The 15,750-nt window shown below is 40.2% G+C and overlaps 1 protein-coding gene across 1 annotated transcript in view; it reads left to right on the top strand.

The window, feature by feature from the left end:
- The window catches only part of LOC149445606 (cathepsin D-like), a 36,983-nt gene extending 21,240 nt beyond the window's left edge, over positions 1 to 15,743 (top strand). The window contains exons 7-9 of the mRNA XM_089653521.1: positions 2,165 to 2,309; positions 5,225 to 5,323; positions 12,342 to 15,743. Of these exons, the coding sequence (XP_089509647.1) occupies positions 2,165 to 2,309; positions 5,225 to 5,323; positions 12,342 to 12,503 (406 nt within the window). The 3' untranslated portion in view covers positions 12,504 to 15,743. The remainder of the gene's footprint in view (positions 1 to 2,164; positions 2,310 to 5,224; positions 5,324 to 12,341) is intronic.
- Positions 15,744 to 15,750: the final 7 nt, after the last annotated feature.

Below are 15,750 nucleotides of genomic sequence, written 5' to 3' on the forward strand. Positions count from 1 at the left end.
TCCATTGTATACTAGTGTCTAGCTGTGAATGGTCACAGCTAATCACATGCACATGTCAAAAAAAAAAAAAAACCCTGAATGAATCGATGTCATTTAGGTAAATGCTTGCTTATAGCAAAGTAATTCTTTGCCATAAGCAAATTGAGTAAAAAAAAAAAATACTGATCACTTCCCCAAAGTTGGTCATAGTGAAATATGAAAAAAAAATCTTAAAAAAAAGGAAAAAAAGTAATTAAAAAAAATAAAAATATTTTTTTTTTTTCATACTTTTACCAGTCAGTGTCCCTGATCACCGTCATGCCAGTTATATGATGACGCTGTACTGTACTGGTAACAATATGTAAAAAAAAAATAGTGAAACTAATTTTTTTAATTTTTTTTTCATTTTCCGGAAAATTATGACAAAAAAATTACAACTTTAAAAAACTCGCCATGCCTCTTATGAAGTACGTCGGACTGTCTACTCTGCAAAAAGGGGTCATTTGGGGGATATCTGTACTGTTCTGACATTCTTGGACCTCAAGAAATTAGATTGGCTGTCAGTACTTCAGGATTGATCAATTTTCAGATCTATACCATAGTTTGTGAACTCTATAACTTTCCTACAAACTAAAAAATACATCCTAATTTGGGTTATTTTCACCAAAGACATGTAGTAGAATACATCTCGGACTAAATTTATGAAGAACAATTATTTATTTGCAAACTTTTATAACAGAAACAAAGAAAAACTTCTTTTTTTTTTTCAAAATTTTTGGTCTTTTTTTGTTAATTTAGCAAAAAAATAAAAACCCCAGCGGTGATTAAATACCACCAAAAGAAAGCTCTAGTTGTGTGAAGAAAATGATAAAATTTTAGTTTGGGTACAATGTTGTATGACCGCGCAATTGTCATTCAAAGTTTGAGAGCGCTGAAACCTGAAAACTGGCCTGGGCAGGAAGGTGTAAAATTGCCCTGTATTAAATTGGTTAAAGCCCAAGTTTACTGGAAAAAAATATATATTTATATATATTATAATAATCAGCACAAGGGACATACTTATCATCAGTGTTATGTCTTTTATGCTGATGTGTCCTTGTTATATCAGAATCTCCTGGTGCAGTGGCACTCCTCAAGAAAGCCTGACTATGCCCACCCTTTCCACTTAGCTTCCCCATTCATATAAGCCAGTACTACAGCTTCTATGGCTAAAATGTATTCTATGAATAGAGGACGGGAAGATGATTGAAAGGTCTGCCCTCTCCATTCACATTCTCTGTTTTATTCATAGATGCTGTAGTACTGGCTTCTGTGGGTGGAAAGGGCAGTGGTGGTGGTGGGATATTTGAGGCAAAAGATTGGGGGATGCCCATAATAAAGGCAAGTAATATCCCTTAATATTTTTTCCTTTTGGGGGCTTCAAATAAAACACTATAGTTAATAAAAATATACTATTTTGTTTCCTATGTCCTATGTGTGACCCCTTTAAAAATCCCACTAACATTGATTATTAGATAATGTTGCACAAGAGTTTATGGGCATTTTGTTTGTTTTTCTAAGAATGTTTTTTCAAAACCCTCCCCCCTGCTCATTTTTCATTGTAAACTTGAAAACGCTGAATGCTCCTAAATGCCGTGTTTATGCTCATTTTGTGTGCGTGTGTCATGCTTTCCAGGGTAGGGGAGATATCTGGGGTTTTATAGACCCCTGATGTCTCCATAACGAAGACTTGTCACTGCCTTATTTCTATCACAAGGGATGTTTACATTTCTGTGTAAAAATAATAGAAAAAAATGTTTTTAATGCGCTCCTGTCACCCCATGCTTTTGCGCAGTTGTGAACGTATACGTTGATCACACACATATTTAAACGTTGTTCGCACCACACAAGGTATTGTCATAAATGTTGTAGTGAGAGCAATAATTTTATTTAAGCCCATGGACCCAGAGAGAAGACTTTTTACTAGTATGAATAGTTCTGTATCTGAAGAAAATGTCATTCCTGTCCTTCTTTTTAGACCGCTGGTGGCACTGTAGATGGGGAAAAGTTCATTTATAAAAGCACCTAGTTGTCTTCACCTTGCAGAAGTATTTTACCCACATTGCAGGTTGTGGTGTCTGGGTACAAAATTTGACCGTTACTAAAAATGGGTTGACTGATGAGATCTCTGTGTTGTTATTTGCAGGATTGATGTTGGTAAGCAACTCGCTCTATGTAAAGGAGGCTGTGCAGCCATTGTTGACACTGGAACCTCACTGATCACTGGCCCAAAGGATGAAGTGGTTGCACTGCAGAAAGCCATTGGAGCTACGCCTCTAACTCAGGGAGAGGTGAGGTAGCAATATTGACCTGTAATGTGCACACCAGCGTATAAGGACATGTTTTATTTCCTCCTGCAAATTTTCACAGTGCAAGGAGCATACCAAAACATTATCTTGATTGTGCAAATATATACAGCTGATCTGTATTATTTCTCTGTGATCTTGCATTGTAGATGTTGGGGATAAATTTCTTTTCTCCATATGGTTTAAAATATACTGACAGTTGTGCTCAAACGTTTGCATACCCTTGGAGAATTGGTACTATACGTTATGTACCATTTTTAAAGAAAACATGAATGAGAAGGCCAAATGCATTTCTTTTATTTCCTATGGGATTCATATTAAACTGTAGGTCATAACCGAATGGCACAATCAAATAAAAAAAAATGTCAACAAGTAAACAAATGAAATAACCTAGTTTTTAATACTGTGTATTGCCTCCTCTAGCATCAATGGCAGTGTGCAGTCTTTTGTAATAGTTATCTGAGACCCCAAATTCTTGCAGGTGGTCTAGCCGCCCATTCGTCTTGGCACAATGCCTTCAGGTCATGCAAAGTCTTTGGTCATCTTGCATGAACCGCACTTTTTGAGATCTCCCCAGAGTGGCTCGGTGATATTGAGGTCAGCAGACTGATGGCCACTCCAGAACCTTCACCTTTTTTCTGCCATAACCACTGGAGGGTCAACTTGGCCTTGTGCTTAGGGTCATTGTCATGCTGGAAAGTCCAAGAGCGTCCCATGCGCAGCTTTCGTGCAGAAGTTATCGCTATAGTCCTTGATGACCCCTCTCCATGTAGTGCTTATGATTGTGACCATACAGCAAAGTTTTCTATTTTGGTTTCGTCCCTTGAAATTACAGTGTGGCAGAAGCTGTGAGGAATGTCAAGGTGTTTTCAGGCATATTGTAACTGGGCTTTTTTTCTGGCATTGGCGCAGTAAAGGCTTTTTTCTGGCAACTCGACCATGCAGCTCATTTTTCTTCAAGTATCGTCTTATTGTGCTCCTTGAAACAACCACGCCATCTTTTTCCAGAGCAGCCTGTATTTCTCCTGAAGTTACCTGTGAGTTTTTCTTCCCATGGCTCAGTATCTAGCCTGCTCAGTGCATCAATATGAGAGCTAACAAACGCACTGACTATTTATACAGACATTAATTGCAATTTAAAAAATCCACAGTTGTGGAAATGTAACCTTTTAATAGCCAAACATTTAGGTAAACTTTTTATCAGGGCCATTTGGGTGATTTCTGCTATTATGATTTTAAAAGGAGCCAAACAATTATGTGATAATAAATGGCTTCATATGATCACTACCCTTAACCACTTGTCAACTGCGCTATTGCTGAATTATGGCTACAGCGCAATTGTCCAGGTCTGGGAGGGCGTCATATGACGTGATCAATGACACAGCAGATCACCGGTAAATGCAGTTGCTGGTTATCGGCTGCACTTTCCTCAATCTCAAGCGTGAGGAAAATACTACCGATAACCGGCAATTGTCGGAGGAGGGATCGGCACTGATCATCAGGGCACTGATGGTCAGTGCCCAGCAGTGCCACCCACCTGTGCCTACCTGTGCCCAGCAGTGCCCCCCATCAGTGCTGCCCAGCAGTGCCGCCAGTCAGTGCTGCCCATCTTTGTTGCATATCAGTGCAGCATCATAAGTGCTAGCCCATCAGTGCTGCCTATCGGTGCCCATCAGTGCTGCCTATCTGTGCCGCCTATCAGTGCAGCCTCATCAACGCACATCAGTGAAGGAGAAAAATTACCTGATTGCAAAACTTTATAATAGAAACAAAGAAAAAAAATTTTTTTTTCTTTTTTTTTGTTTATAGTGCAAAAAATAAAACATCCAGTGGTGATTAAATACCACCAAAAGAAAGCTCTATTTTGTGTGGAAAAAAAATGATAAAAATGTCATGGGTACAGTGTTGCATGACTGCGCAATTGTCATTCAAAGTGCGACAGCGTTGAAAGTTGGCCTGGGCAGGAAGGGGGTAGGTGCCCGGTAGGCAAGTGGTTAAATAAAAGACACCTTTTTTTTTTTTTTTTGGCATGATCCGTCATATTTTCAATATCCATGTCAAAATGTCATGATTGCTGCTAGGGTATGCAAACTTTTCAGCACAGCTGTACTATGATCAGCCATACCTTTATGACCACTGACAGGTAAAATGAATACCATTGATTATCTTGTCACAGTGGCACCTGAAAGTGAGTGCCACTTTGGCACCACATGTTCGCTTGCTACTTCTTACATAGCAAGTGAACTTGTCCCTGTAGTTAAGGTGTTGGATTTGAGAAGACTGAGAAGAGCCAAATTGTTCCCAGTTTGCAATGGTCAGGACCTACCAAAAGTGGTCCAAGAAAGGGAAATCGGCAAACCAGCAACCTGATCATAGGTGGCCAAGGCTCTCTGATGCACGTGGGGAACTAAGGCTAGCTCAGGTAGTCCAATCCAATAGAAAAGCTACTGTAGCTCAAATGCTGAAAATAGTTAATGTTGGTGGTTGGTCTGATGGAAAGGTGTCCCCAGGACAGTATTATAGGGGAATTCTTCTAATGGGGTACTAGTTCTAGTGAACTGGGGGGCCCCAAAAGATTCACGTAATTTGCAGGGATTACCTTTCACTTCATGTTGTGACTATAGGACAGGAAGTGAAGGGAAATCTCTAATAGTTGTCTAATATGTTTATTTCTCATGGTCACCAGCTCCATCTGGTGGCCATAATGTGCAGTTTCCTGAAATCCTTCAATCCAGGAAAATACTCCATTATGGCCACTAGATAGAGCTGACAATCATAGGACACATTACAGGGATTATTTGTGAGGCATTTGTTTACAAAACTCCTGAGAAATTTGCACAGCGACTTTTATTTTTATCCAGAATTTTGTTACTGATGTCATGTATATTTATCTTTCACAGTATATGGTCCAGTGTGATCAGGTGCCTTCTTTGCCTGTTATTACTTTGACACTTGGTGGAAAAGCATACACCCTGACCGGGGAACAGTATACTATGAAGGTAAGAAATCGTTATTTTTGTCATTTAGATTCTACATAGGGATGATTTATTTTTGTCTAATTTTTTTACATCACAGAAACCTGACATTTTAATAGGGGTGTGTAGACTTTTTATATTATTATTATACAGGATTTATATAGCGCCAACAGTTTGCTCAGCACTTTACAATATAACGGGAGACAATACAGCAGCAATACAGTTCAATACAAGAGGGATTTGAGGGCCCTGCTCCTTGAAGCTTACAATCTAGGAGGGAGGGGCTAGTGGTACAAAAGGTAATAACTGTGGGGGATGGACTGGCTGGAAGAGTAGAAGATTCCAGTTTTAGCTGAGGGCAGGATAGGCTTCCCTGAAGAGAGAGGTTTTCAGAGATCGCCTAAAAGTGAACAGAGTAGGCGATAGTCTGATAAATTGGGCTAGAGAGTTCCAGAGGACGAGGGAAGCTCTGGAGAAGTCCTGTAGACAAGCATGAGAGGAGGAGACAAGGGAGCTAGAGAGTAGGAGGTCTTACGAGGAGCGGAGAGTACGGTATGGGTGATATTTAGAGACAAGATCGGTGATGTAATTTGGGGCAGAGTTATAAATGGCTTTATATCCACTGTACTTACCTGCTCTGTGCATTGGTTTTGCACAGAGCAGACCCGATCCGTCTCTTCTCAGGTCCCCCACCGGTGCTCCTGGCTCCTTCCTACCAGCCTCCTCCTGAGTGCCCCCATAGCAAACCACTTGTTATAGAGGCACTCGTTCATGCTTGCTCCTGAGCCCCCTGCTGTATGTCCAGACACTGTTTGCCATACTGAGAAAGTAAGCACAGCATACACGCATACGTTATAGCACACTTACTTCTGGATGTTCTTTTCATCTGTGATGTGAGGTTCAGAGCTAAAGTCTTGTCTACCAAAAGACTCTACTTGCTGGCAGACTTTAGTTTTTTCACCCCAAATGAATCTCACAAGCACATTGCATTTACGGCCAGCAAACCGTATGGTACTGCAGTATCATGTAGATTGGTGCAGTGCGATCTGGAAAAGTAATGCTTGCACTACTTTTTTCCATGTTCCAATATGTTTGGCAACCCATTAAAATGAATGATCTGTCAAAGCTGGAATGCACAGGAAAGCGCGCGTTCTAATGTGAACTGGTCCTAAAGGTGATTAGTGATGCAGTACCAGGGATTTGGAACACAGATTAGGAAGTATACGCCCACTGACCCCTTATGTGTTTTTAATGCTCTGGATTACAAAAATATCAAATTAAAGCAACATTTCAGGCAAAATTTAAACAAATAAAAGTGAATATCTCATTGAAATAAAAAGAAAATAGCAAATTCAACGTTTGCTGCAATATTCATCTTCAGCCCAGAGATTTCCTCCACAGGCCTCTGTGATGTCATCGCCTCACCTTTCAATCTCATCAAATCAGAGATTGCCTTGTATATAACAAAAAAAAATACAAGGCACAGTGGCTTAGTGGTTAGCACGTCTGCCTTGCAGTAAATGGGTCATGGGTTCAATTCCCGACCATGGTGCCTCCTGCATGGAGTTTGCATGTTCTCCCTGTGCTTGCGTGGGTTTCCTCTGGGTGCGCCGGTTTCCTCCCACACTTCAAAGACATGCTGGTAGGTTAATTGGATCCTGTCTAAATTGGTCCTAATATGTGTATGTATGAATGTGAGTTAGGGACCTTAGATTGTACACTCCTTGAGGGTTAGGGACTGATGTGAATGTACAATATATATATATATATATATATATATATATATATATATATATATATATATATATATATGTGTGTGTGTATGTGTGTGTAAATCGCTGCGTGAATTGACAGCGCTATATAAGTACCTGAAATAAATAAATAAATACAAGGCATTCTGTGAATAGCAACAGCGCCAAGTGAGTAGCCCTTTGTGGTTACTTTGCAAATGAGCAGTCGCTTGGTACAGGTCCTGGAAGATCACTGCTATTGGTGCAGTACCAGACACTGTAGTGATTTGCAGCTTCCACAGTGGCCTCTTGGGTTTTAGATATGCCATTTTACAATGTGCCAAGCTGGACCAATGTAAACTATGCAATACAAATTCTTCCCAGGCTATACCTCTAATGATTACAGTTGATAAATCACCTGTGCGTGTACACGTGATTTTGTATTTCCGTGCAGGGGGTGCACGCCCTACCCGCACCGCCATTGGTGGCTACAACTTTCGATCATTGGGTGCTGGCCAGAGATTCCCTGCCGGCACCCGGTGATCTCCGTGGAACACTTACGGGGGAGAGGCTGGTATATAAACACAGTTAACCCTTTGATTGCCCCAGATGTTAACCCCTTCCTGCCCTGTGTCATTAATACAGTGTCAGTGCTTTTTAGTAGCACTGATCACTGTATTCGTGTCACTGGAGATGTCAGTGACAGTTTCCCCCCCAGTGTCAGAATGCCCGCCGCAGTCCCGCTATAAGTCGCTGATTGGCACCATTATTAGTATAAAAAAAAAATAAATTCCAGTATACAGTGGGGCGAAAAAGTATTTAGTCAGCCACCAATTCTGAAAGTTATCCCACTTAAAAAGATGAGAGAGGCCTGTAATTGGCATCATAGGTAGACCTCAACTATGAGAGACAAAATGAGTAACAAAATCCAGACAATCACATTGGCTGATTTGGAAAGAATTTATTTGCAAATTATGGTGGAAAATAAGTATTTGGTCAGTATGAAAAGTTCATCTCAATACTTTGTTATATATCCTTTGTTGGCAATGACAGAGGCCAAACGTTTCCTGTAAGTCTTCACAAGGTTGGCACACACTGTTGCTGGTACAGTGGGGATCGAAAGTTTGGGCACCCCAGCTAAACATTTGTATCAATGTGCATAAAGAAGCCGAGGAAAGATGGAAAAATCTCCAAAAGGCATCAAATTACAGATTAGACATTCTTATAATATGTCAACAAAAGTTAGATTTTATTTCCATCATTTACACTTTCAAAATAACAGAAAACAAAAAAATGGCATCTGCAAAAGTTTGGGCACCCTGCAGAATTTATAGCATGCACTGCCCCCTTTGCCAAGCTGAGACATGCCAGTGTCATAGATTGTTCTCAATCATCGTCTGGGAAGACCAGGTGATGTCAATCTCAAAGGTTTTAAATGCCCAGACTCATCTGACCTTGCCCCAACAATCAGCACCATGGGTTCTTCTAAGCAGTTGTCTAGAAAACTGAAACTGAAAATAGTTGACGCTCGCAAAGCTGGAGAAGGCTATAAGAAGATAGCAAAGCGTTTTCAGATGTCAATATCCTCTGTTCAGAATGTAATTAAGAAATGGCAGTCATCAGGAACAGTGGAAGTTAAAGCAAGATCTGGAAGACCAAGAAAAATATCAGACAGAACAGCTCGAAGGATTGTGAGAAAAACAATTCAAAACCCACGTTTGACTGCACGATCCCTCCAGAAAGATCTGGCAGACACTGGAGTTGTGGTACACTATTCCACTATAAAGAGATACTTGTACAAATATGGTCTTCATGGAAGAGTCATCAGAAGAAAACCTCTTCTACGTCCTCACCACAAAAATCATCATTTGAACTTTGCAAATGAACATATAGACAAGCCTGATGCATTTTGGAAACAAGTTCTGTGGACCGATGAGGTTAAAATTGAACTTTTTGGCCGGAATGAGCAAAGGTACGTTTGGAGAAGAAGGGGCACAAAATTTAATGAAAAGAACCTCTGTCCAACTGTTAAGCATGAGGTTGGATCAATCATGCTTTGGGTTTGTGTTGCAGCCAGTGGCACAGGGAACCTCTCACGAGTAGAAGGAAAAATGGATTCAATAAAATTTCAGCAAATTTTGGATGGTAACTTGATGCCATCTGTGAAAAAGCTGAAATTAAAGAGAGGATGGCTTCTACAAATGGATAATGATCCTAAACACACCTCGAAATCCACGGGGGATTACATCAAGAGGCGTAAACTGAAAGTTTTGCCATGGCCTTCACAATCTCCTGACCTCAACATAATTGAAAATCTATGGATAGACCTTAAAAGAGCAGTGCGTGACAGACAGCCCAGAAATCTCAAAGAACTGGAAGACTTTTGTAAGAAAGAATGGGCAAAGATACCTCAAACGAGAATTGAAAGACTCTTGGCTGGCTACAAAAAGCGTTTACAAGCTGTGATACTTGCCAAAGGGGGCAGTACAAGATATTAACTCTGCAGGGTGCCCAAACTTTTGCAGACGCCATTTTTTGTTTTCTGTTATTTTGAAAGTGTAAATGATGGAAATAAAATCTAACTTTTGTTATAAGTTTTTATAAGAATATTATAAGAATATCTAATCTGTAATTTGATGCCTTTTGGAGATTTTTCCATCTTTCCTTGGCTTCTTTATGCACATTAATACAAATTTTTAGCTGGGGTGCCCAAACTTTCGATCTCCACTGTATGTTGGCCCATCCTCCATGCAGATCTCCTCTAGAGCAGTGATGTTTTGGGGCTGTCGCTGGGCAACACGGACTTTCAACTCCCTCCAAAGGTTTTCTATGAGGTTGAGATCTGGAGACTGGCTAGGCCACTCCAGGACCTTGAAATGCTTCTTACAAAGCCACTCCTTCATTGCCCGGGTGGTATGTTAGGGATCATTGTCATGTTGGAAGACCCAGCCACGTTTTATCTTCAATGCCCTCGCTGATGGAAGGAGGTTTGCACTCAAAATCTCACGATACATGGCCCCATTCATTCTGTCCTGTACATGGATCAGTCGTCCTGGTCCCTTTTGCGGAGAAACAGCCCCAAAGCATGATGTTGCCACCCCCATGCTTCACAGTAGGTATGGTGTTCTTTGGATGCAACTCAGCGTTCTCTCTCCTCCAAACATGACGAGTTGTGTTTCTACCAAACAGTCCTATTTTGGCTTCATCTGACCATATGACATTCTCCTAATCCTCTTCTGGATCATCCAAATGCTCTCTAGCAAACTTCAGACGGCCCGGACATGTACTGGCTTAAGCAGGGGGACACGTCTGGCACTGCAGGATCTGAGTCCCTGGCGGCGTAGTGTGTCACTGATGGTAGCCTTTGTTACGTTGGTCCCAGCTCTCTGCAGGTCATTCACTATGTCCCCCCGTGTGGTCCTGGGATTTTTGCTCACCGTTCTTGTGATCATTTTGACCCCACGGGGTGAGATCTTGCGTGGAGCCCCAGATCGAGGGAGATTATAAGTGGTCTTGTATGTCTTCCATTTTCTAATTATTGCTCCCACAGTTGATTTGTTCACACCAAGCTGCTTGCCTATTGCAGATTCAGTCTTCCCAGCCTGGTGCAGGTCTACAATTTTGTTTCTGGTGTCCTTCGACAGCTCTTTGGTCTTCACCATAGTGCAGTTTGGAGTGTGACTGTTTGAGGTTGTGGACAGGTAGCTTTTATACTGATAACAAGTTCAAACAGGTGCCATTGATACAGGTAATGAGTGCAGGACAGAGGAGCCTCTTAAAGAAGAAGGTACAGGTCTGTGAGAGCCAGAAATCTTGCTTGTTTGTAGGTGACCAAATACTTATTTTCCACCATAATTTGCAAATAAATTCTTTCCAAATCAGCCAATGTGATTGTCTGGGTTTTTTTTCTCATTTTGTCTCTCATAGTTGAGGTCTACCTATGATGCCAATTACAGGCCTCTCTCATCTTTTTAAGTGGGAGAATTTGCACAATTGGTGGCTGACTAAATACTTTTTTGCCCCACTGTATATACTGCCATTTGTAGACACTATAACTTTCACGTAAACCAATTTACACATATTGGGATTTTTTTTGTAGCAAAGACAAAATATGGGGCTAAATTTATGACGAAATTAGATTTTTTTTTTATTGGATATGTTTTATTGCAAAAAGTCAAAAATATTGGTTTTTTTTTTCAAAATTGTTCTTTTTTTTTTTTTTGTGTGTGTATAGTGCAAAAAAAAAAAACTGCAGAGGCGATCAAATGCCACCATAAGAAAGCTCCATTTGTGAGGAAAAAAGAACATAAATTTCATTGTGTATCGTTGCATGCGCAATTGTCAGTTAAAATAACGCAGCGCTGTTTCGCAAAAAATGGCCTGGTCAGGAAGGAGGGTAAATTCTCTGGAGGGCAAGTGGTTCATGTGTGCCTTAGAGTTTAGCTTTTAAAGTCTATCTACATTCAAGAACAAAATTTTTATATATTGCAGCTTAGCAGTCCTTGGATATGGTGGCTTTGTTAGTGTTTTGTTTTGTTTTTTTTCACCCTTACTAACTGTCCTGTATCTATGGAAGAGCAGTGTTTCCTTCCTAGGCTGCTCTCTTTATTTGGGCTACAAACGTCTTCCCCTCTCCTCATTTCATTAATTTAGGGGTAAAGTTTCAAGGACGCAGCATTTCTGTCAAATTCATCAGATATTTTCTGTACTTGCACAAAATGTACTTGAATAAAGAAAATCAATGCAGCGACCCCATCAAAGGACTAGTAATCTGCAATATATTAGCGTTGTGTTTTGTGGGTTTAGATGCCCTTTAAGGTAATCTGTTTGAATTTTCTAATATGTTTACAGGATAGTATTAATCATGCTTTATAAGCTTTCCCTGATTGCCTGGAATTTCTCTTTTGAGCATTGCAGAAAATAGAGCCTTTAAATTACATCCAAAGCTGCTCATAGATTCAGCCAGTTCAGCAGGGACCAGCTGAATTTCGATCAATCTATGGTGGTTTCTACTTGACAGAAGTCGATCGAACGATTGACTTCTGTTGAACAGGAATGTTAGTTTTGCCGATCAATGGCTGCAGCCATACAGTGGCACAGCAGGGAAGCTTCCTCCATCCACCTTGCATGTGTAGCTAGGGTAATACGTTCCCTCTGGCTGATCCCAAAGAAACAAGGCGTCTATGGCCAGCCTAAGCTGACAGGTAATGATAATGAGTGTAGTAGCCTATGCATTGTCCAGGTCCAGGTACTGCTACCCTTGTAATGCTGAGAACATTGCACCAGTCTAATCCCTTTCATTTCCCCTGCAGGTACAACAGGGATCCCAATCCATTTGTGTGAGTGGATTTATGGGTCTTGATATTCCCCCTCCAGCCGGACCCCTGTGGATTCTAGGAGATGTGTTCATCGGCCAATATTATACCGTTTTTGACCGGGCTAATGACCGTGTGGGCTTTGCCAAGGCCAAATGATGGAAGCACCCTGTACAATCACTGTACATTATACTGGGTCATCTGATCTTCCCAAGAACTCAATGCAATGAATATGTGCCTGGCCAAGGTTATTGATACATATGATGTGATTATCACTGAAAACAGATTAGAAATAGATAACTGTTTATGAATGCTCCAGGACCTCTGCAAACCTCTCCTGGTTAGCTGGTACTGGTTTTGTGGGGGGGTTATTTGTCAGAAATTGATTCTTTCTGAGATATGGCTGGCACCTGGGATGTCTGCATTTTAAAAAAATAATGCACCATCAACCAAAACATTTGCTAGGAGAGCCCTCTAGGAATCAGATCTTCCAGATACTATCTCATGTACGTCTATGGCTGGAATGCTGCACAATCTCTTTCACCTACTAACCTAGCCAAAGACATGGAATGACATCAAACTTTATACATACAGCACACAATGTTTTAGCTGAACACTCTTAAATATTTAGTCCTCCCTGATGCCACCTTTTATCTCAAGATTAAGAAGTTGCTGATTGGAAAACTACATTCGGAGCGATCCGCTCCCCCACTCCACTCAAGATCTTTGGCCAGGAGGCCTATGCGAAGGTCTTGGTGCATCAATTTGTATGTAAACGTTTCCCGATGTGACCCTTAATGGTTCTATCGGGTGAAAATCCTCAGATCTCTCTGGGTAGCCTTAGAAGGTGTGCCACGTAATGCGTTGCTTGGCAGAACTTCTTTTTTTTTTTTTTTTTTTTTTTTTAACTCTCGAGTGATTGCCAAGTGTGTAACAGTAAACCACTCAAGGTAATGGAATGGCTCTTGAGGAACAACTTAGATGTTTTCTGTTGTTTGAACAATTTAGGATTACACTTGATGATAGTCAAATGAGGCAACATAAATATGCATTTGAAGGGTAGAATTTAATTAATTAATTTAAAGTGTTTGGAGTGTTCTGTATAAAATTGTAGATGATTGTTTTACTTGACAATAACTATTGAATAGAACAGATCAGTGCACTGATATTGACTACTGCATAGACTCATGCTGGGACTTGGGTCAAGAAAGCGTTCGAGGGATTTTAATAGTTTCAGTGTTACAAGCCATAAAAACAAAGTAGGAGCTGTCATATATTAATTCTCGGCATAATCCAAATCACTCTAAAAGAAAGCACTGTTCATGGAGTTGGAGTGGCTGGAGCTTATGCGGGTTTCTAGAGAAACAAGGATCTATTTGTTTGCCTGTCTTATTCCTCTAACCAGATCAAATTGTCCGTTTAGGAATCTACCATGTTTTCAATAATTTATTATTTTTTAAAGTACATTTGCCACCAAGAAAAAGAGCTTTGTGTGTATGGATTAATGTTACGCTGCTATATTGAATATTTATTTGCTGTGTTCAGGCTTTCTGGGTCCATGCAGCTGTGTAGCCTAGGTTCACTCTTATTTCTGTCCCCACTCCAAATGGTAAAGAAAATCAAAACCCAAGAATAAAAATGTAATCTCTTGCAGCTGACCAGTCTTTAGATGTGGTGGCTGCATTAGTTTTCCTTTTTCCAGCCATGTACTTTTTCTACTGAAAGGGATCTGTTGATCTCACTATATATACTGTGTCTTTAAAATTCAAAATCAATGCACAAGAAACTACAAACAGCCTTACAAACTATTGTCATTAAACTAAGCAAGTGAAGCCCTCCTCTTATGTAATGTACATGAGGAGGGGAAAGTGTTTATAGTTCATTCAAATCAGCAGAGCTGCTCAGGGTGATGACGCTGCTTTTGTTCTAGATATAGTACAGTAAGTGAGCTATGCCACCCTAAGAAAGTAAGTATTACATGTTTTGTTTTGGGTTTTAGATATGCTTTTAAAGTGGAATTCCAGCCTAAGATGACCTATCATTAAAAATGTACCCCCACCCTGTTATTTATTTTGTCGAACTGTATAAAAATATCTATATACTTCTTTTTAGCAGCTCTGACTCCTTGTGTCAGTAAGTGGCAGCTGCAGGGGAGAGGAGGAAGCACCATCAGCAGCTGGGCCATGGAAGCCTATGGGTGATGTCACAGCTCCCAGAATTTGCAACCATTGTCGAGTGCTCCCACCTCTCCCCTGCAGCTGCCACTGACACACTGGATCATATGTCCGGACTGGAGTAGACTAAATATAGTTAAGTATACAGATCTTTTTTTACATAGGTTAGGTAGCAGAAGAGGATGGGGGGACATTTTTAGGCCTACTTAGTGTTAAGCTGGGAGTCCACTTTAAGCTAAAGCTTTGCCAACGGTCTTATTGAGATGAATGAATAAAGAATTTATTTTGGAGGGTCAAAATATTTACTTTTCCTGGAGAAAATGCTGCTCTGGGCTTCCTCCAGTGCTGGTTTTAATATCTAAAACCCTAAACATTTGACCATGTGATCTATGCTAAAAGAGAGCTTGGAGCAGACTGCAACTGCCAAACCGCATACATTCAGAAAGTAAAAGTAATTTAAAAAATTGCACAGATTTGCAACACTATGGGGTTTCTATATAAAAACGTTTACTAAACGAATGTGACAAATGTCTGCACAGCTCCAACGAAACTTTCTGAATTCTGTGTAATATGATTGTAAGTGCCATCTAGTGGCCATAACACAGCATTTTTAAAAAAATACCTCAATCAGGGAAAAAAATTATTATGGCCACTAGATGGCGGTTATAAAGGAAATTGCTATTCCACAGAATATGGCAGGTTTTGTTGAAGCTGTGCGGATGTTTGCCACATTCATTCAGCTAACGTTTTATTAATAGGTCCCTTTTAGATTTTGGTTTATTTGTGACAAAAATAAAAAACAGCCTACCCAACATAATACAATCTTGTATTCCTTTTTTCAGAGTATCAGGGCAATATGTAGCAAATGGTAAGCCTTAAAGTTCAAGAACGTAATCATAGAAGATGTACAATTTTGCACTATTTATGTTACATGCTCTAATTTGTACTGTACAATAGATTTCTGTTCAAGTCATCATTTAAAGCTAAAGTGTAATCTGCTTCTGTTTTGCCATCCCTGGCTCTTCCTCTCACCCCTTATCAACATGCTAACGACATTATCAATTAAAACATATGTGTTTTTAATTACATATCTTATTTTAGACCAAGTGACGTCTTTCCTAGCTCTCCATGTTTCTCTTATAAACCAGAAAAACGATCTATTCCTGTTCTTAATGTTTTACAATATTAATACAAAATAAAGCTATGCCACCATATATGATTAGGACTACCTG

This window comes from Staurois parvus, unplaced genomic scaffold (assembly GCF_062004578.1).
Source record: "Staurois parvus isolate SC_StPar_1 unplaced genomic scaffold, SC_StPar_1.0 ptg000715l, whole genome shotgun sequence".
In the NCBI taxonomy this organism is placed as follows: Eukaryota; Metazoa; Chordata; class Amphibia; order Anura; family Ranidae; genus Staurois; species Staurois parvus.